Source organism: Orussus abietinus, unplaced genomic scaffold (genome assembly GCF_000612105.2).
Source record: "Orussus abietinus isolate OABI.00-Male unplaced genomic scaffold, Oabi_2.0 scaffold30, whole genome shotgun sequence".
Taxonomy (NCBI): Eukaryota; Metazoa; Arthropoda; class Insecta; order Hymenoptera; family Orussidae; genus Orussus; species Orussus abietinus.
This window is the reverse complement of record NW_019394276.1, coordinates 916,506-939,569: the sequence shown is the minus strand read 5'-3', so window position 1 is coordinate 939,569 and position 23,064 is coordinate 916,506. Positions and strand designations below refer to the sequence as shown.

Below are 23,064 nucleotides of genomic sequence, written 5' to 3'. Positions count from 1 at the left end.
GTACGCAAAGTGAGGTACCTACACACGTGACAATAAATCATTGGATTAAGTCTCTGCAAATTGATTGGATTTTATTGGCTGTAAAAGTAAAATCGTCCTCGACGAGGACATTTCCCAGTGCAGGAAACAATTATTTCCTTGCGAAGAAAAATTGACGTCGTCGGTCTGAAGGAGCGTTGTACCCTCAAACATTATTTCGGGCGTACTCGATCTTACAATTTTGTTGTCGTTTGTTGTTAAACACGTTAATGGGTATTTCTTTGAGTGAAGGGATTCTTTTTCTTTTTCTCACCGTGGAGTCTTTTATCAGGCGGAAATCGACTCGAGATGGAGCCGGGTCACGCGATGTGCGTACCCTGCGGAAGTCCTCGCCGATCGCGATCGGTCGTTCGATGAGAGTCCGAATGGAGTGGCCAATAATAGGCAGAGGAAAGTGGAGCAAAGTACAGATCGTTATTCGGGAGCCGATCGACTGGTCTCCAGAAGAAGCTCTCAAAGCAACGGGAACGAAACACGTGGGCGGCATCGGAAATAAACGCGGCAGTCCGCGGTTGCTTTACAAGCTACGGACTGATCGTTCCTTCGATAATATCGATACCCTAATAACGGACACGCGAGAACCGGAGAAACGCCTTTACAGCCGATCGAATATACCGTATTTCCAGACCGCGACTGTGGTATCGTGCGACGCGGGAGAAACGTGCAGGAAATAACGAGATACCTTCCGCGAATGGCGGTTCGGTTAAAAGCACCCTTCCGTCTCGTGTAATGCCCTCGGCATTTCTCTTTTAACGTTATCACTGATCTACGTATAAAGGTATATACATAAAAAAATGAAAAGCCGACGGGGGACAGGTACATATAATTATACGCAATTTTCTCCCTCTTCCTTTCAGAGTCAACCTGAGAACTGAACACTTTGCTCCTTCCATTTTCCATCCCTATTAGTTCGATCTCGATAAGACGGGTCGACGTCGAACAATCGTAGCGTTTATCGACATTTGTCTGCAGCATTTTGTGAAAGGGGGTGTTCTAGGCTTTTATCGAGGAAAAGGACTTATTCTCTAACAAGGATCTCGAGGTATATAAACACGGGCCGTTTCATCGAAAAGTTCTGCTTAGCTTCGATTAATTTGCATTCGTCGAGTTAAGCAGGTACAGGAGGCTTGTAAATACTTCTGAAGGGTGTTTTATCAATCGCGTTATCGGCTCTTTATCGTAGACGAGGATTTTTCTCTCGAACAAGGAGCAAACTGGTCGCAGGATCGGTCGAAAGTGGAGTCGCGAAATCGCGTGACGGAGTGCCTCGGCGGAGCATGTAGCTGGTATTATTACAGGCTTTATAAACTCAGTCACGCCCAGCATTTGCATTGATGACGCGAATATAATATATCACCGGAGGCCGCGAACCGAAAGCCGAGCTTTTCTCCGGGGTACAACAGCTACTGACCACCTGTTGCCTTTCCATTTATATTTTAGACGTCGCCGACGTCGTCTCCTTGCATTCCCGCGGCGTCGCAGCCCACGACGACGGGGACCGATTCGGAACCTGTACCGAGAAAATTCGTTCGACTGGTCCTTTGAACGAGAATCGTCCCCGAGAAAATGGAGAACCATCCGATCGCGGTCAAACGATATAAACAGATTCCTGCTGGAGCTTTTCCAGGCCGGCGAGTCTTCCAATCGAGGCGACCTCGATGTTTGCCCTGAAGAGTAAATTCGATCCAGTCAAGGGTAAATCAAGCTCGACTCGATTCTTGGAGACCATTAAACTCCATTGGAAGCTCCACGCAGGAAGCTCAAATCCTGTGATTTATAAAATCTGCATTTTCCCCAATTTTTCGTCCTTGTCGACATATGCAGAGAAGGAAGGTTCATCGAACAAAATCCTGCACTGCTTTGGGTGGCTTCTTCTAAGTGAACTAATTACTTATCAGCCGTGTATTTGGTGGCCACGTGATAACTCGATATTCTTCACCTCGACATAATAGGGTTGATTGAATATAGGAAACGAACAGAAATAATGACCCTGGTCCAACTAATTATTTTTCTGCTCGACGATGAATACCTGTTCGAGGATTATACCGTCCAATAAATGTGATTATCAATGACGATACCGATGAGGTCTGATTGCAAACGGTGGCACTTAGTCTCAGGAGTCATCGGAGCGACTGCACCGTTTCGAGCGATTTCGAAGCGATGCCCAGTCCTGGGTCCAGTTCCCGGTTCCCAGTTTCCGGTTCCCGATTCCCGATTCAGGGGAGGAAGGATCCGGATTTCGATCGGGATCCAGAGACCCGGTCTCCGGAGCACCGCAGGGAATTCGCATTAGGGACGCATCTCGGTTGAACGGCGATCGAGGTCGGGCGGAGTAATGAAGCGAACGCCTCGTGAACGCCTCGTCGGGAATTCTCCTTATAACTGGCGGCCACATCGCCTCGTGTCCCGCGGAAATTTATAATAGGCCCTCGTCAGGAGGCGGTTCAGAGAGCGCCGAGAGGCGGCACTCCGCGGATACCGGGCTACAACCCATGCCTTGTTCCATTATAATCCCCGGCCCGTGTGTAATCCCGCCATATTAAAGCATATAACCTCTCGTCGTATGATCTAATACGCTGCCTATGCGTCCGACCGAAACTTGGGATTATATCACCTCGTTTCGACCAGGTGGTCTATAACCCATCCAGCCACGCACGATTATTAATATTTTAAAAACAATATCTGGGTTATACATCGGGGAAGAAATGACATCGCCTCCGCTGATAATTTTCGACCTCTTCTCTGATGTCGATCTCTTCTCCTGTTTCCAGGGTGCCTCATCCAGCTTAGTGGTAAAGTTTGCAGACACTGAGAAAGAGAGACAGCTAAGACGCATGCAGCAAATGGCTGGGAATATGAGTCTCCTTAACCCCTTCGTCTTCAACCAGTTCGGCGCGTACGGCGCGTACGCTCAGGTACGTGAAAAATCCTACTCCTCCTTTTCCCATACCTTCATCTATCAATAACCATCGCAAATACCGCCAAGTCTTGAGCCCTCGCTAAAACGCACTTGGCGCGGACCTCTGCCGAATCTCTTAAGACATGCGACATGCCCCGTAATTCGGTTCGTACCCTTCATGTCGAATATCACTTTTTTACCCGTGACATCGGTAACGGTAATCAACCCCGTGCTTGATAACGTCTTCCAGGACCTTTCTTGGTAATTCGATATGCTTCTCTTTGATAGGAGAGGCGCGATCCTCTCGGCGTCTTGCAACCCTTTCCCCCGCGTAAAATCTCAGAATTATCTCGAAAAATCTTTCTCTTTTTTTTTTTCCTTTTTTTTCTCTCGCGAATTCCCGATAAAAATCCCGGATAAAACCCTCTCGGGAAGTGCATTCGACGACACGGAGGCTGGTGGGCGAAATTGGCGCGCGAGGTCCGGATGCACCCCCTATCGAGGAATCGATTCCCGATCGATCGCGGGGCATGCTCGGCCAGGACCGGGCGATATCCCGGGGCAACGGCGAGTGTCCTTTGTGATGCAAATATCGTGGTTTTTGCTGCAGCAAGCGGCGCTTATGGCCGCCGCGACTGCCCAGGGAACGTACATCAATCCGATGGCGGCACTGGCTGCTGGACAACTGCCCCATGCACTCAATGGCATGCCAAACCCCGTCGTCCCGCCGACTTCCGGTGAGTTATTTCCCGTGTTCCTCGAGGGTGGACCCCGCAAGCGCGGAGAACTCGCACGCGGAATTCCGCGGGCCCCGAGGCACGCGGAATTCCGGCCGCCCAACGATCCCGACGAGCGATCATTGCCGGGAAAATCGCCGGCTGGAATGCCTCCCCGAAACGCAGCAAACTCGTCGTCCACGTGGCCGATAACGTCGAACGAATCCCCGAAAATTGAGGATCCGCATTCTCGCGGATTCCGCCGCTCCTTCGGATTTATGCGCGGAACGCGCCGCACTCGGTCGGACGGGGGGGCGCGCCGAAAATCGGCGTTTTCCCCGGAATTTCGACGTTCCAATTGCGGAGGGCCTGGGTCGTCCTCGATCGATCCATACCGTAGCGTTAATTTAGAATTAGATTTAGATTAGTTAACAAATCAGAGCGTATCTACGCAAAAAACCGCCATCATAACCTCTCCGCCAAGGGTGGAGGACCGCCATAGAACCCTCGTGGTCAAGGCGCTCGTCTCCCTTTTTCGATGCTTTAGAGGTCTCTTCTTTAAGGGTGCCCTTCTGTCGCTCTCGACTCACATGGAAACCATCGAGTCGCAGACTTTTCCAAACCTCCCGAGAAGGACGATTTATTTCTTTAGCGCTTAAGCCTCGCTTTCTTAATTTCGACGCGTACTTGATAAGAGGCGATCTGTCCCCATATCCCTTTGGTCGATTAAATTTCTTAGCGCCTTTGATATTCTCGTAAGCCTTGAAAAGACGAAGACTAGGAATCGGGGAATTTTGTTAGAAGGGTTAGTTGAAAGGTTTACAATTTCCTCCGCGTTTAAGATCGGGGAAAGTCCAATCCCGGGAAGACTCGGTTTCGAGAAAAGTATCTCTCATCTTCTGGTCCATCGTGGAGGGTCCTGCCGGAATCGGGAATCGAATTAGGGGAGAAATTCATAGGCGAGTTCCGGGGCGAGTTATCGTCGTCGAGCGTTATCGAATGCTCGAGGTACGAGAGGGAATAGAGGGTCGAAGATAGGTCGAGAGAGGAGAGACAAGTAAAATAAAGGCGGAAATCGGCTCTCGTCGCCCGGCCGCATCGGGCTCCTCTCGGGCGGAAGGTAATACCGTTTGATAGGGAAATAATATTTTATTTCCCTCTTAGATTACTACCGCAGTTTTATTCCCCGGGAAACGATGCTTCCTCGGGCGTCTCTCTCGACCCCCTGGACCTCCCCATGGGGACCGAGTAAGAGGGCCCAACGTGTACTTCCATACATTGTGTGTATCGGCGCAAAGTCGCGGGAGTTTAACTTTACGACGCATCGCCATCGCATTTCGCTAAATACGACCGGCAATACTTTCCGGGCCGTTCGGGGGTTGAAGACCCCCAGGCCCGACCCCTCGCCCCGAAGATGCTCCCAACATCCTCGTAATTCCGCCCCCGCCGATCGTTCGCTTCCGCTCGTCATCCCCCGCACTGAAATCCCCTCCTCTTCCTCCGGCTACACCCGACGGAAATGGTATCTCTGAATTTACCTGTATCGCGACCGTAAGGACGTTTACTTAAATCGAACTGCAGCGCACTCGATCGCTCCCGGCGATTCCACGGAAGATTCTTTCGGACGAGAGCCCTCAAAGAACGGCCGAGTCGTACTTCGGTTTTCTCCTCCTACACTGTTAAAAAAATTCATACAATTCATACACTTTTAGTACATAAGGTTGCAGTAAAATTATAGATTTGACGTCCTAATAGCGAATTAGTACACGTTTATTATGAAATTCTCGGTCAATTTACGATTTTATAACACCCTATTGCAATCTTGGGAAATTATTGCAATTATTGCAATCGGGGGAAAATTATAAATTTTCATATTCGAAAGTCATTTAGTACGCACTGTTTGCACAGTTTTTAGATCAGTTCTTAATCTTACGATCGTTTACATGAGTTTATTTTTAAAGAAATTTAATCGGAAGATTACAAGTGTCGGTGGCACTGGCGGAGAAGCATCGTGCGACATCCTTGAGTCCGAGAAATATTTAAATAATATTTAATAGAAATTCTTACAATCAATAGAAAACTCCGGTATAATACGCTTATAAATTTCCAACACTCTAGTGCCCAGAATTTCGTTGAAGCCATAATTTGATGCAACTTTGTAGCACCCAGCGGTAGTAGACACACGAACAAGTTTGTAAGTTTTGCCATTGTATCGGGAACACTTCAAGCCGGCCTATAAAATTAAAGAGCGTGTACGTAAAGTACATCCAGGAGTGGAGAAATTTATTGAACCGTGTTTGAATGAAACTTGCGAATTTCCAATATTTCTTTTTAATACGATGATGAACATAGTCGAGTTTCCCATTAAAATCCATTAGTGGATAATCCAGAGGGGGTAAATTTATTAAACCGTGTCTTTTTAAAACATTCGATATTAAAATATGTTTTTTAACAGTGTACGATGATGTACATAGTCGAGTTTCCATTCGGTGTGCCGAGATTCCCATAAAAATCCATCAACCCGACCGTGGAGAGTTCCTCTCCCTGAGCAGAAATCCAGGCGTCGTGAGCGGCGTCCAGGGCGTCCTGGCGAGCGAGGTCCAAAGGACGTCGCACCATCAGCTTAAGATCAGCGTCAGTGTGCTAAAGAGCAGTGCTTAACGCGTGTGTACTGATCAGGTTTGGTCGTAGGTACCGGTACAGGGCAGCCGGTGAACGGAGCGATCCCGTCGTTACCCTCGCCGACGATGCCCAACTTCAACATGGCGGCGCAGACGCCGAACGGACAGCCAGCCGGCTCCGACCCCGGCGTCTACACGAACGGCATCCCCCAGACCTACGCGGGACGTGAGTATCAACTCAGGCGCAGAGTTCCGCCCCTGCGCAGCTCCGGCCAATCGACGCCTCTTCGTTATGCTCCGAATCCACCGAGGATTAACCCGCCCAAGGACGGGAAAGAAACGGCCAGCTGATTATTTCTCTCGAATAAAAAATGAGTAAAACGGACGGGAAGGGCAGAGACCGAGGTAATTAGTTAAAATCTTGCACTTTGAGTACCCCGGCTGGTCAAAATGTGTCCACGGAAGTCAATATCAACGGGAAGAGTCGAGGCAACTCCTCGAGCCGGCGGCGGCCATCTTGGTACCGACGCGTCTGCACGAAAAGACGCGGCAGAGTGTCCGAGGCTATTTTTAAGAGTTCCCCAGGGGTTTTGAAGGTTTATACGGGGGCATTTCTTGAGATTCCGTGTAAAGTTATTAATTCGTGCAATTTGAGGATCTTGGGTAGGTAATTTGTCGTTATTAAAGGAGTATTTAAGGGCGGAGGGTCGAGGTAGGGGTTTAAACAGGCGACGGCCATATTGGAATCGCCGCGTCTGCACGAAAGGACGAACTGGCGACTTTACGACTACCTTGGATAGTTTTCGACCGCGTTTAGGGAGTAAATACATGGAACGGCCTGAAGTTTGGCAAGTAAATGACTCGAGGATGTATATTTAACTCGCGGGCACTATCGCGTCCACTTTTTGGGGCAATGGTCCTTAATAATCGGCGGTTCAAAGGAGCTTGCGACCCCCCGTACCTCTGGCCCCTCCTTTCTGTCAACCTCTTACATTCCGAAGATCCAGCAATTTCGCCTGGCTCTCCCGAGCTTGAAAGCTCGGAGGACTGTCCTCGGGGACGAGGATTTCGCGTTTCCCGGAAAGGGGAGAGAGAGAGAGAGAGACCAGACGCGAGTAATCTGATAGATCGCGAAATAGATTGGACCGGGGCTGCGACGGGGGCCTTAGAATAGGCCCGTCCCTGATAAGAGCTGAGCTTACTGAAGTGTAGATGCCCTCCATTTGTCCATTCCAGCCCAGGGCCTGCCCAACGGGGAGGCGGCACTCCAGCACGCCGCCGCGTATCCTGGGATGCAAGCCTACACTGGAGTCGGTAAGTCTATGCCTAATCTGCAATCGCTATACTTGTTAATTCTACCATATGTCCGCTTCATCTTACTTGGGAAGCCCTGATCCGATAAACGGGGGATTTTAATTCCAGTACTTCATTGTCTCCACATTGTTGATTTTTATCGCGGTACGTATAAATGGCGACTTCCCGATCAGGCACGAACTTTGATTGTTACACGTGATAATTCAATTTTTAATTCAATTACGCTTAGGGCGACATTAGATGCGCCAATTACTCGGTCGAACGAAATTTTTCATTTGTCCAGTCGAATGGTTGAAAGTTGAATTTTTTCCTACCGGATCGGTCGAAGGGCTGAGAAGAGATTTTGAAAAAAGGAGTGGATCTTCTACTTGCTGAAGGAGATTTACGTCTTTTTTTATTAACGATGATCGTGGATCACTGGTTGGTCAAGGGTGCGTTTCCTCGTCCTCGTTTCTCTGAAATATCCGAACGGGAAACAGGAATTTAAAACGCGTAGGTGTAGAAAGGTCGCATGTTATCGTCTCGACCAGATACACTGCCGTGCCGACGATAATACAATTAAATTCATAACTGAAAATGCTAATGCATTCCAAAAGTGCAGCCAAACGTGGACAGGCGAGTTTTGGAAATATTTTCCCACCGAGTTCACACACATTACAGGTTGTTACGAATATTCTCGAGAACGATTCCTGCACGTGACGTTACCTCCCCCGAGTGGCAATTGATGTTGACAATCCCGAAGGCAAAAAGAAATCATTACCCCCCACGGCGGAATTATCGCGAGCCACAAATACGTAACAATAGCCCGCTAAACTCGTTGAACCTCGCGACATTTATTCAAATATTTAGACAAAATGTCCCACACAAATTATCCAGACAGTAGATGACGTGAAATTCTTCCACACTTCCAACAATCCTCCCTTTGCCGATCTCTCAGTAAGTGTCGATTAAGGACTATCACCCACGACATCCGAGACAAAAGCACCCAGATCATCGCCGCCCACCCACAAATCCCCCCTACACACAACAATTACCAGCAAAAATCCATTCTCCTCCCACTTATTCAAACTTCCACCCCCTCCTCCACAAGAAGAATCAACCACCCAGCTCGGAAATAGTTTCCCAAACCGTGGATAATCCCCAGTTCCACCGGAATCCCGATAACCAGCCCTTTGGTGATACCGCGGTGCAAATCAGGGGAACTACACAGGGTAAAAGAATCCCCGGCATATCAAAGGCGCGGTGGGATTGAAAAAATCCCCGGACCACGTCAAAGAAAGTATTCCTTGGGGACCACAAAGGTGGGGAGCGTCGGAGGCGATCGATCGGAAATCGCGTGGATCTCCGTCCCTCCGGTCGATCCGCCTCGAAGCTCCACCATGGTTCGCCCATTTCGGCACTTTGACTGGCGAACGGCTCTCAAAGGGCCCCCGGGGCTGCACTTCGCAAACTTCATCGGGAGTACTTCACTCCGGGGCCGAAGAGTCGATGGGACGGGGAAGTTTTCGGGGTGGGTCGCTCGTAGGGCCGATTACACGCTTTTACGGAACGCTTAACCTCTTTGCTGGGAGAAACTCGATTTCCCGTGCACTCGCGTGCCCGTGCGAATCGCATTCGTCGTGTTTTGCATGGAGTTTTGGTACCTTAGTCGCATGTGTGCTCGTACTGCCTCACCGAGCCCAGAGAGGGCGCCACAGTGCTTCCGCGATATGGCTGCAGTGTGTCACTCGATGGTCGGTGTTCTCACTCGACGTTTACTCGTAATCTATGCACTCGCTGGGGGAGTGATAAGAGACTCCTGGTTTTTTCCGAAGCGAGGTAAATGTGGAAACGTAGGAGCGCCGCGGAAAAAAGGGTTGAAGATGGGTATTACTCCAGCAAGAACCAGTAAACCAATAGAGTACTTTGCTAGTACTGGTGGAACATTACCCACTGGGATGATATTACAAATTACTAGGAGATAAACTCAATATGTTGGTACTATGTTACCAGGAATTATTTTTCCAATAAATAGGTTCAGGTTTTAATTCGGGAGCAACAATCAAGAATTTTTAATGATACATGAGGTCCCGGTTTTTTTTTTATATTGTACAGATTAATGGTCTAGATGATTTTAGGTCCGACGGCTTTAAGAATTGCTTGGCATGTTGAGATATGTCTGTAATTACGGGTATCTTCGAACAGAATTCTAATCGCCGTTTCTTTGAATTATTCCTAACGATACGTGTCAGTAATTAATTTGATGGATTATTGCTTTTAGACTTAGGAATGTTAAATAAATGCGGACGCTTGTAGATACGGAAGAGCTTTTCGGGCGTGATTCTTCTCGCGGATGGAAAGGATGCGACAACTCGTGGACGAAACATCGGACAATCGGATCGGAGCACTCGTCAATCGGAATACATTAAGCGGATGTTTACGCGGAAATAATTAATTCCGCGAAACGAAATCCATCAGCCGGGAGGGCCGCGCGCAAATCGATCGCAAACAGATATCAGCCACGGGTACTTTTAATCATTATCGGGGAATAATTAATAATGTTATAATTGCGCCTCCTCTCTGAGCCTCTATGATGGGTTAACCGGCTCCGAAAGTTAAATGGAAACGGCGAGTGCGCGGGTCGCATAATTATCGGTATCCTATTTTAATAGGACCCTCCTCCGCAAAACAACGCGGCCGTCCAACTTTGAAGCGGTGTCAAATAACGCGGACGCGGAAACGAGGAAGGAAAAGCCGCAGCCAGCTCGTGCCGGAAACTTCCGGAAAAAGCGGGTATCCTGATAACGTTGAGTTAGGAATATCCGTAACCGAGACCGACAAGTTGGACGAGCGAAACCTCGTCCTATAACTTTTGAGGGAAATGCAAATGCGAGTAAACACGTAAAGCCGTACATAAGTATTCCTTTAAAATTATCACCTCGGCCCGATTTGCCAATTCCTCCAACTTTACCAACAATCGATCCTTGAGTGATCATCCGAAGGAGGAATTAAATTCCGCGTCGATTTTCCGCCGGATTTCACAGATATTCCTAGACTGAAATGGCGCTATCGAGTCACGTTGCATTGCCAAGAGAAAATCCGTAAGAAAGTCGCGAAACATGAGAATTCCAACTTTTATGCAGTTAATTACCGTGCGATTGTACGTAGGGAACCACTGTACCGATTTAAATTGTCGAAATAAGCCGTGGAAAATTTCGAGAGGATTTTAATGGAAAGGGGGAAGGGTTACAAATGGCCATTTTGCGAGATACTTCGGGGTACTTAATTTGTGTCATGGTATTGTCTTGCTAATAGGCAGAGTCGAGCCAAATGAGTCCAGGGATCAGCTGAAAAGCAACATTTCGGTTTCGGTCTTCGATCCGTCCCCGTTGATTTTTTCTAAAGGGAGCCGAGTCAAAGCGGCTGACCGCGTCGGATTTCCCATTTCGATTTTCACAGTAGGGGGAAAATAGACAGAGGCAGGAAAGGATCGATGCCCCATTTTAACATGAAACCTCTAGAGGAAACCGAGGCCGGCTTTGAAGCGGTGTCGAATGACTCAAACATCACCAAACCAGCCGAGACTCCCAAAAGCTCGGAAGGGAGATTCTCGTTGGTTAACAAATAAATACAGAAAAACGCCCTCTGATAGGGTTATGTTAATAATACCCCTGAGGACCGAAAAAGGGTACCAAAGAAGCCCCCCTCAGATTCGAGCCCGCGTTCACCGAAATCTACAAAAGTCCTGGGAAAAACACCTTTCAAAATTAATCGTTCACAGCCCTCGTCAAATCCTAACTCGAGGTTAATAAAACCCCTGGAAAAATGACTAACAATCAAACGATCAACCCGAAACGCAATAATCAGGAATCACCAACTGGGATTGAACATCGCGAAACAGGAACGACATTCAAGTGGGAAAAAATTGCGGAAAAATCCCAGATACCATTTTGACTTTAGTTAAGAGTTCCACGTAGAGGTGGGAGGTTATGGTTAATGTAGGCCATGGTTAAAATCTGGATCTGCATTCAAGATATTCATTCTTTTATGGTTAGCACTGAAATGTTGGGCACTTTGGTCATTTCGATGGGCGTCTTTCTTAATATTTCCTTGCGCCTTAATTCGGGGGTTGACGAGACCTCATGGGGAACAGAGTGCAGAGTTAATAGGGCCCGGCAAAGCATGCTACGTGGCTAGATGTGAGAATTCATTATGTATTCGTTATCTGTTACTGTCGCAGCTTATCCCGCCGTCTACGGCCAGTTCCCTCAAGCCATTCCTCAGCCGATGACAGCAGTTGCTCCCACGCCGAGAGAAGGTAAGTACTCCTCTATTCGACTGTATAGTTGTTCACTGTATTCGGGTATGGTTGTACGTGATCGTGTCGTAATATCAGCCCTGTATCGTCTAGATACGCGTGCTCCTTCTTTGCCTCGTAGAAGGACCGTTTGGACACCTTCCACCTAGGCGAGAACGCTCGACGATCGATACAATAAATATAATAAATATGATAACGTGCTCGATAAGAGTCAAGTTTCTCACGGAAAAGATCCTATGGTGCCCTGGAAGTAACGATACTCCTGGCTGTTCTTTATTGGTTACTGAAGCAGAGATTTTTCCAATTCTCTGGCCACTCGTTCTAGTTATAGAGACGGAAATTTCTGCTAAATACCCATAATTTCTCGGTAATTATTGTACCGTTCGCTATGGAAACGCGGAATCTCTGCTCTGCGCGCGTATACGATCTTCAACAGGTGGAAACTACTTTCTTTTTTTTTTTTTTTCATGATTCAAAGAAGCGGAATGAACGCGCGGACGTGGAAAGATATATAAAGAGATCCTCGTGCGCTGTAAATCCGACGTCGCGACTTCCTGTATTTAATTTCAGGTCATGGACGAGTGTATGCAATTCAGTAAGTCCAATTCGATGGTCCCAAGTGCGAACGCGAGGTTCTCCAAAGGAAACCCCGAGGAAATTCTTCATTCTCCAATTTGAACGGACCTCGAGAATCTGGATTCGGGACTTTCGTTCCACTGCCTTCATCTCGTTGACTTTTTTCTCCCTCTTTATGGCTGCACCAGGAATACGTTATTATGCGCCTTTTTCTTCCTACGATGTAAAAACCAATGACGAATGTACCCAACGATCCCCAAATAATTCTGGGCAATTTTAACGTGTCAATCTCGTAAGTCACTCGCAATTGTATTGGACGAAGGCACCGCTTCAGGTGAAAATGTGATAAGAAAAGATTTGAAATTACAATTACAATGACACCTCGGTCTTTATCTGACGTAAGAAGGCCACGGGGGTGGGCGGAAACCGCCATGGGCGGCCAATCGAGGTCCAGAGAGGCTCGCCATGGCGGAACCGAAGGTGCAAGGCGCACCCAGCGACTAATTGCAATTAACAACTCACCATTATTAGAATATACGATGCCTTACAATGAGATAATGCAAATAAAACGAAAGTTTTAATTACTTTGCCGCTACGGCCCGGCGGCGACCCGTTGTTACATTGCAGGATAATGGAAAGTTTACCACGACAGTGTTTCCCTCTCTGTCTGCCTCTCGGCTCCGGCCTCTTTCCATCCTTCGTCTTTCTCTTCGTTAGGCCCAACTCTCATCGTTGATCTCTCTCTTCTAGCCTCCTCAGGCTTATATCTGCTCCTCCCTTATCTTTGCTCGCGGCCGATATACATTTTCATCGATTTTTCCCATTTGACGAAAGACGAGAAGTAACGATAACCTGGGAAATAATTAATCGATGGATAATAATTCGCCAGATTCTCGGGACGATTTATAAGGAAGATAGAAAGCGCGTCGGACGGGAGGAAGCGAGGCTGAAATTGAAATTGCAGATTTTGGGAATTGCCAGTGCCCGAAGGAGGGGAAACGCTTTCAGACCGGAAAACGGAATTGACAGTAAAATTCGGGGACTGGCAAGGACCGATTTAGGCAATTTCGGCTCGGCCGATACCGGAAGCGGCCAATAGGGGAAAATCGGATCCGCTCGCTTCTCCGGATTCGATTGAAACGATATTGGATTAAGTGGACTAGGGGATGAAAAAAATGGTCGGCGCGTCCCGGCATCCGAATATCCATCATGGCACATCTTGCATGGTGCTGTCTTGTTCTTTTCGTTATCGTTGCCGCTTCGAGCCGTTTACACAATTGTCCGGACTAATTATAGTCCCCTTGCTGTTCGGTGTTATATGATGTACTCTGAGTCTCGGTGTCTACGTTTATTCTCTGTGGCCTCGTATAGTTTTTCCCACCGTTTCCCTCTTTCCCATTTCTTATTGACAGGGATTTCCGTCGTCAGGATCCAGATCTCCAGGGTCCACGTTCCTCGTCGATAGACTCGATGTTTCCGTTGCATTTTGTGTCCTGGCTATGCTGTCAGTGTTGCAATGTCAATTGTTAACTCGGCTTAAGGTGATGTGATAGGCGCCGAAAATGTTAAACATTCCCGGTAAATACACACTCTTCCGATGTACCATCCGAAGCAGCGCGCCACGTTACCGGCGCTTACATTTATATCGACAGCCGCGTCGTACAATATTAATTAAAAATACCAAATGGCGATAATAAATTGTATAAAATTCCAGACAGATCGTAAATGATACTTCTTTTTAGGAAGAGATAGAGAAAAAAAAAAGAACCGAATCCGCGGAATCTGGCTGACGCCATTTGATAGAAATCCCCTATCACGTCACCTTAAAACTGCAATTCCGAGCAGTGGGTCTGGAAAGCTCCTCTCACGGGGTCTTCTCTTTTTGGAAATAAAAAATCAACGACGTTTAAGACCGCCGACTCTTCCTACCGTGACTCGTTAATTAATATTTCCACGTCCAGTCTTCCCGTCCGTCATGAGAGAAAATTCGTTCCAAAATCAACATCCGCGATGCCGGAACTCGCAACCGATGTTTCGCCACCGCGGGAAAGCTCGATTCGGAGCTTACCACGCTTCAGAAACTGCAAATGTTCATCGGGACGCCCGTGGAAACTCCGCCTCGTAACGACTCGTCGAAGGATGAAATAGGATGAAATTTAGGTATTCCATTAGCAGGACTGCTTGTACCGGTATATCATTTGGCCCGACCTCCCGGGTGTTCTCTCGGCTCGCCAATTAAATTAAAACTGCACACGAGGGAGAAGAAAGAGGCATTTCTTGCGGCCAGACATCAGGGCGAAATTAACGTTAATCTACTTTGAAATAAAGTTTGATTTTCCAACCCCAAGTTGCATTTTCTGTCGCGTCGGCTGTTCTCGATGTCAAAACCGAGTACCGATCAAGCTCCAGCGAAAATGCATATTCCTCAAGCAACAAAAGGGACAGGGTACAGGACACAAAAGAAACAGGGTTTCTAAAGTGGGATAATCGTACGAAAGTCGCCCTTCTTCACGTTATCAAAAAGCCGATTTAAAGGCCTATGGCTAGAGATTCTAGGTAGGATCAAAATTGTAAATCCTCTAATCATCACGTCTGTCGCTCGAACGGAAGCAAAAAGATTCCAAAGGACTCAATTGTATGGAAAATTTCTTTATATTACCCCAAAATTTATATAGAGGCGTATAATCAGAGGCTTTGAATAGGGTCGAATTTTTGACTTCTCTGATTAATCGTGTCCGTTGCTCGAAGTGATCGGCTTCAAAATGTCGGAGTTGGACTGGTCGCTGTCTCTGGGAAGGAGAAGTTAGGAAGGAAAATTCTCGAACTCGAATCCATCGGCATAAATCGAAGTCCAATCGCGAGAAAGAGGTCTAGAGCGGATATTAAGGTGATATGAAAGTGTAATATATGCATGCCAAAAAGTGAAAAATATTTCTGAAACTCTTCTCCAAACCGGATGCACCAAATTATCTAAAACTTCGACACGTGATTATGGAGCCTCTAAGGAAGAACGCGCTGCCCGTGAATTATAATTTTTCGAATAAAAAAATATATATATCCTTTTTTGGTCATTGTCCGAAATGAGTGGAAAATTTTGTTCGAAAAAAGAAATTTCACCGGCAGCGCGTTATTCCTAAGGGCCTCCATAATCACGTGTTAAGGTTTCAGATGACTCGATGCACCCAGTTTGGAGAAAAGATTTATAAATATTTTCATTTTTTGTTACGTACATATCATACTTTCATGTCACCTTAAAGACGCAAATGTGCGAGAAGAGTCGGCGACAAGTTGGCCTAGGTCAGGCCTAATTGGGGGAAGAGCGCTCGTAATCGAGCTCGACATTGACTTTCCGGAAGTTCCGCTCGGCCTGGCAGCCAATGTCGGTCAATTATGTCCCGTGGCGAGCGTTTGCAAAATCTAAAGCGAGTAATCGAGCTCGACATTGACTTTCCGGCAGTTCCGCCCCGGCTGGCAGCCAATGTCGGTCAATTATGTCCCATGGCGGGGGTTTGCAAAATCTAAGGCAATCCGGCCGGAAATGGCCCAGGCCGGGACGACCAGGGACTGCGCCATCCCAGTCTCTCTTAGTGGCCCCTCGAAAGTTGAATTGCAGCTATCCCATTACTTAAATGCACCAGTTAGCGAGGAGCAGACCCGGAGCACAAGTTTCCCGGCGATAATCGTCGCTAATCGGACCGGGAGTTATAAAGTTTAGCGAAATTACCCGAAACCCTTGTTCGCTCCGACCGGCTGATGCCCTCAAAAAGGGATCCTTTTCATTTTTCAAAAGCCTAACTCTCGCGATTAGATTCCTTTCCTGACAAGCCGTCGTTCTAATTTTTTGCGAGAATTCGTAATCCCCCAAAATCCAATTAGAAAGACACAATTCCACCTGCCTCCATTTTCTCGATGACCTGATAATACTTGGGAAAATGTTATCGCAATCTTTTATCATCTTACCCCCCCGAGAGATATGACTTTATCGCTCAGAAATTAAAATACATAATAAGGTCGTTTCAGTCAAATGGGAAATTTTGCCAAATCTGGATAGAACTGAAGAATTTTAATCATACAGTTTATTTGGGGATTCACGTTTCTGTTCCTTTTCCCTTAATCAATGTGCTCGAGGTGACATGGTGTTAAGGCTGTCGTTTAGCTTCAAAAGACATCTTTTGGGATTAAATGGAAAAAATTGAGGATATATCGACCCTTCGAGTGTCACTTGTTGAGAAGTGACATTTATGCAAATGCTGAGTTTTAATTTAATAATCGCATTTAAATTCACCCTGCCGATTAATTTATGCGTTTCCGACCAGTCGAAGCGGCACGAGGATCTCGATTTTCTCGAAAGTAATCAATCGGTCGCGATAAATCGATCCGAAACTAGCTGTAAGTCAATTCGCCGTAGGTAGGAATGAAGTAGAATTAGTTATCTCGCATCATACTCATGACCATTCTTCACCCACCGCCATTTCACCGCCCCTCCCGCCCTTGTCACCTCGTTGTATTGTGATCCCGGTGTTGTGTGTCTGTATTTTTGAAAGTATAAATACTCAACGTTAATTGAACCAGTGAGATCATTCCGGAGTTAATGACGAGCGGGACGTCAAGCGCGATCGGGTACCGCGGGAAATCAGCAAACGAATAAAATGACAATGCCCTATCTCGAGGTCCAACACGCAGAAAACAATCTAATTAAGTAAATACAATTTTGCATCGATTTAACCAACAGAGTCATGTCGTAGAGAGCCAAATATTTGATTAACATAAGAATATTCTTTGGTTAATCACTCCTTGGTTGACTAAACATTGCGAATGATCGCGCCAATTGTTACAGTAATTCGGTGCATTTTAGAAAAATATTCGCTTCATTGGCTGTAGTATTGTCAAAGATTAACTTAATTTAACTGAAGCATTAAGTATTAAATTCGATTCGGTCAGGTTGGTTTTTTTAAATGAAGAAAAATGTGAGTCGAGCAATGCAACAAATGAATTTCTTCTGTGTGTTCCTCGGAGGTCTTGAGATCTTCGAGGAAGGGCCACGAGTCTCAGGATGTTCTTCGAGCCTCCCGTTCATCGACGGTCTCGATATCACGCCGGATCATTCTCACCTCATTAGAATTAAGAGAGTCATTTTTCTCATGAGCGATCATTCTCGCGGTTTCCGGTCGCGAGTCAACGGCGCTCCGCTTGGTATTATATCGTCATCGCCTTCGAAGGAGATATCCAGATATATATCGTATCGAGCAAAGGATTTAATCGAAGTCATGAAACGAAAACTCCAAAATGGCGAATTACGTACACAGGAAAAAATCATTAGTCCCAATCAAAGTATATTCGGATCAAATAACCGGGATTACCCATTCGCAACAATAAATGATACGAATCATCGCCGGTGCTCCATAAACAGAAAAGAAAGCAATATTGCACTCAGAAATTGGCACGGAAATGATTTCTACCCTTCGCGTTGTCAAGTTAAAAATGTTCACTCATCTCAAATTGCAGAGCCCGTTTCCAGAAATAAAAAAGAAAAGAAAAAAGAAAAGCAAGAGATATTACAACTCGACGTCGATCGAATTCAATTTTCCGTTGCTGAACTTCAGAATGGGTACAACAATTGATAAGATTTCCCTCGAATAATCGGTATAACATATCAGAATTATTTCAGCTGCTTTTTTAATAGGGCGTGTAATTTTCCTGAAAAAAAAAAATAGTTTTCCGGTACGTTGTTCGCCATGTTAGAGTCTGCACGTCTGCAGAGATTAATTTCTTTTCTCTGTACGAGACATCCGGATGTACCCGAGCCGTGTCGTCGGGATCGTGGGAATCACGCGGATCATGCAATGAACAGAACTCATCTTCACGACTAACATTCTAACTTGAGTATTATACTTCAAGTTTAGATGTTTAGATGTGCTCTGATTTATATGGTAGGATGCTCTATCTCAGGACCCGAGGGCTGCAACCTGTTCATCTACCACCTACCCCAGGAGTTCGGCGACGCCGAGCTTATGCAGATGTTCCTGCCATTTGGCAACGTCATCTCCTCGAAGGTCTTCATCGACCGAGCCACCAATCAGAGCAAGTGCTTCGGTAAGTAACCCTCCATTGTAGGCAGCGACGAGAGACCTTTCTTGACAGCGACCTCGAGCTAAGCAACGTGGAGGAAGTACTCGCCGACGAAGTGGGACCAACCCCGGGGACGAATGTCCATCCATCGAATCTCCTGGGGGAAAAAAAAAAAAGACAAATCAATCTTATCGATACTCTCTAAGAAATACAAATCCAACGTGTACCTCTTCAATGAGGAATTGAAGAAAAAGAAACCGCGCTGGGTTCCTCATCCTCGAAGAATCGGAATTTCGGGATATCCTGCGCAGTCACTCCTGGAAAGCTTCGTCATAAATAACCGTGAAAAATATTAATCGGGCACCCACCTCTTCGAGGGGAGTCATAATGACTTTATGTCGTGGCTTTCTTGACGATGAAAGATTTCCCCGAAGGATCTTCTCGCGATAAAGGATAAAGCTAGGCGAGGTCCTGGCCTCGCGCGATATTCCCGAAGTCCTTTCACGGGCGTTATGCCGTATGCAGATATCGATCCTTTCGGCTCTGATTATTCCTCGAATTTTTCCCCAGCCATGGGGTGACAGGAAGTATGACATTTTCGGTGCGATTTCCTATTGAACATTGACGTCCAATGCGAGGCTTCCACGATCTTCTACGGGGAGGTTCTCGCGACAACAAATATTCGGTTCACATATGTACTACCCCATGTACGCCGGCATGTATCGCCATGCGCGAAGGCGGCTTCAATGCCGTTCAACTTCAATGAAACCGTGGAGCCTTTTTGACCGAACTACGCGGTGGAAACCAAAATAAAAAGGGCCGCTAACGTCTCTTTGATTAATCGCATCCGAGCGAATCCATAGACCCAGACGTGGATAATTGGAAGTTTTCACGGCTGTCGTTCTGTTTCCGATCTGGTCGGGTATATTCGCCAATTTTTGGGCCCATTCGATCATCCCCGGCGAGACCTGTCCAATTTTGCGACTTTTTACAAATCTCCTAACCCCAAATCTCGATCGGCTCTCGACCAGATTGGATCTTTTCACCAATTTTCAGGCCCATTCGATCATCCCCGAAAAGGCCTGTCAAATTGGTGATTTTTTTTCTAATATCTCCTAACACAAAATCTCGATCGGCTTTCCACCAGATTGGATCTTTTCGCCGATTTTCAGACCCATTCGATCATCCGCGAAAAAGCCTGTCGAATTAGCGATTTTTGTCTAATATCTCCTAACACAAAATCTCGATCGGCTCTCGACCAGATTGGATCTTTTCGCCGATTTTCAGACCCATTCGATCATTTCCAATCAAGCCCAGGAAAATTGCAATTTTTCCATAATTTTCGAACCTCAAATTTTAATCATACACGGGGTTACAAAATTCACGATTCACGCGTCTCTATCTTCCTTAAAAATGGAGGCAAAAAGGCCTGCAGAATTTATTTCCACGGTACATGGGTTGCCGGTAATACTTTATTGAAAAGTAACTAACAGGAACTCCCTGTAGTTCGGCAAAACTCTACCACGTTCCTCTGCTTTTCTATTTGGCATGCTTATCGGAGTGACCCGGTTGCCTTCCCTGCTCTGGAAAAACGGCGCGAAAAATGGTACGTTTTCATATGTGGATTTAGGAAACGCGTTAGGAGGTCGTGGCGACAAATGCGTACATATTGGATCCCTTTCTCCAGGTGAGAATATTTTCCCGAGGGTTCCTTCCCGGTAAATTAAGGGGGATTTACGAAGGTAGTTCCATGCATAAGATTCCCGAGCCCGTGAGATTATTCCCGATGTTATCTCTTCCCCCAGAGGTCTCGGGCTCTTTCGTGGCTCGATTTAACGTCAAATATCCATCTGGGGCTTTACATGGCTGGAAAAGTGGAGATAGTGGGAGAGGATCTTTCCCGAGGAAGCAGGAATTCCTCGTATCTTCCAATATCGTACCCACGGACGCCCTTGGCATCGAATCACGATCCCTTTATGATACGAGCTGACATCCCGAATGCCTATCGCGCGTAAAGGAAATATCCTTTGTGAGATCGCGGGTAAACTTCGTTGATGAGCCGAAAGAGCAGTTCGATCCGAGGCATAAGAGCAGTTCTCAAATAAATTTGGGTAAATGCCTCGAAGCGCGGCCCTGCCCCAGAATCGCGAGAAATCTCGGGGAAATATTCAATCTCTCCCCGAAATATTCAAAGGGGAAATTTTCAACGGGGGTTTCCCTCGCGGGGGAGCAACGACTCGAAAATTGGATCAGCTGTAAGCTTCGCCGGTCGAAATTGGCTGACATCCTATTCCCTCGGTCGCTTCGTTATCGGGAAGCCGATTTCCCTTCCTAAGAACTTCGATAAAGCCTTTCATTAAAACTTCCGATTCCCGAGAACGGTTTCGAAACTTAAAATTCGAACCTTCGACCAGCTAACGGCCAATTAGAATTTCCCCCGTATGGTGGTAGCTCGAGTTAAAATCCCTGATACGACGGATAATTGCTCTTATCACGTCCTCGAGCTGGTGACAATTCCTCCTCGACCGATTCCCTTTTCAGATTTATCCCCTCCTCTATAATTACAATTCGAACGTTACGTACGCGCTGAATACTCCCTACCCCAATTAAAGACGCCTAATTTTAACGGCCCGCGTTACTTAAAGTAATTATTTCCCGATTAATAACTTCGGTTAATTAAGGATTATTCGGACGGTCCAGGGGCGAAAATGTCCTGGGCATATTTCCGCCTCGGCAGGTTCGTTATCACGAAACCGATTCCTCTCTCCCATTAAAACCTAATTTAAGCCGATTCCTGATTAAACGTTCATTAAAGCCTTTCATTACCGATGGCAAAGTCGAAATTAATATTCGAATTTAGAAGCCTCTAACGGGTAATTGGAATTCCGCCGGCAGGAGGGAGCTCGACTTGAAGTCCCGGGACTAATTCCGAAATAGCCTGTATATTAATTGGGGTCAGCAACTTTTTCGAGAAAATCCCCGGAACTTTTACCTTCCTTTCGGGATGGAGTTAATTAAAATCTGGTGCGACGTAAATAGGACTTAAGGGGGAGGGGGCGGGAAAAAAAAAGAAAAGAATCACGGTGCAGGACGGCGTCCCGCAGCAAAGTGTGCATCGCTCCACTTTTCAGCCTTTAATTCTTTTTTCCCCGCTAATTTTTTTCAATTTTCCTCCCCCTCGTCTCGAGATTCGACAATGGCTTGCCGAATAACTCGATTGACAATAAGGGCTGGGATGATCGATCGAGATTGGCTTACAATTAGTCGAGATCGGGCGAAGAACCTCCCAGGGACGTCTTCGAGTTAGCGGATTCATTACCGGGGTTACTTCGATAATGACATTCATTAAAACTTTTTATCCCCGATAGCGAATTTGGCCTCCCCATCCTGCCGGGCCATTTTCTGGGCCGCAAATTAAGGCGCAATTAGGACACTTCCCTCCTGGGGGTGAAACTCAGCCCCGTGCCGCTAGGCGGCGCCATTGTCGGGGCGCAGGTAAGTTGCCGCAGACTTGGGGCTAAATTTCCTCGTTAATTTCAGGTTTCGTGTCGTTCGACAATCCGGCGAGCGCGCAGGCAGCGATCCAGGCGATGAACGGCTTCCAAATAGGGATGAAACGGTTAAAGGTTCAGCTTAAAAGGCCCAAGGATGCAAACCGGCCGTACTAACCCACGTCCTAGCCTAGACAAACTGGTCGGGCCGCGCCCTACGTCATTACCTACAGAGTGAGTCATGAAACGATAACTTGGGAACGATTACTCCGACCTAACCATTCAGTACCTTAACCTCACACAGGCAGAAAAATAACTCAACCATGGTAAAAGGAAATACGCCCCCTTGGGCGTGAAACCTCTTTTTCCCTACATTAATCGTCAATAATTAACGGAACGAATAACGTCCTCTGCACTACTGATAGTACATACGGAAATTCTCTCGACCCTGACATAAGAAAATGAATATAAACTGTGATTAGCCGTTAAATAGAGGAAGGTAAATAAGCGTTTCACTTTTCGTTTCGCTCCCATTTCTTGGCACGAGGAGCTTGACGTAAAAAATGATTTCCATCAGTAAGGATGTACCTTCCTTGTCCCCGAAAGTCGAAGTATCGATCGAAGGGATTCGATTAATTGGGTGGACCATTAATCGGGATTTGTTGTGTGTCCAGGTGGTGTATGACAACGCGAGCCCATTGGACGCTCGACGATCAGGAGTGACGAGTTCGAATCACCGCTACAACGCTCTCCACCGTAACAATCTAGTCTACTAGCTAGTTAATTATTAGGAAGTCAATAGAGAGTCAGTAGTCAGGAAAAGGCTTCGCCATAACCGCAGAGAAGAGGTCGTCGACAGGACGAGGCCAGGACCTCCGCCGGCGGACTCTACGAGCCCTATCACTCAGTCGAAGAATGATCCTCGATCGTCAGATACTCGAACAGCACGTCGGAAAGGACAGAAAGAGACGAAAGAAGACTTCACACTCACGCACACACACATACACACCTTCAAACACACATACACCTTACCCACCCCGAG

At 46.7% G+C, this 23,064-nt stretch overlaps 1 protein-coding gene across 1 annotated transcript in view; it reads left to right on the top strand.

The window, feature by feature from the left end:
* LOC105701602 (CUGBP Elav-like family member 4) overlaps positions 1-22,776 on the top strand; it is a 90,543-nt gene extending 67,767 nt beyond the window's left edge. Inside the window, exons 5-13 of the mRNA XM_012428466.1 lie at positions 2,811-2,954; positions 3,549-3,642; positions 6,346-6,501; positions 7,488-7,589; positions 11,809-11,886; positions 18,248-18,265; positions 18,397-18,555; positions 22,072-22,256; positions 22,697-22,776. Of these exons, the coding sequence (XP_012283889.1) occupies positions 2,811-2,954; positions 3,549-3,642; positions 6,346-6,501; positions 7,488-7,589; positions 11,809-11,886; positions 18,248-18,265; positions 18,397-18,555; positions 22,072-22,199 (879 nt within the window). The 3' untranslated portion in view covers positions 22,200-22,256; positions 22,697-22,776. The remainder of the gene's footprint in view (positions 1-2,810; positions 2,955-3,548; positions 3,643-6,345; positions 6,502-7,487; positions 7,590-11,808; positions 11,887-18,247; positions 18,266-18,396; positions 18,556-22,071; positions 22,257-22,696) is intronic.
* The last annotated feature ends 288 nt before the right edge of the window (positions 22,777-23,064 follow it).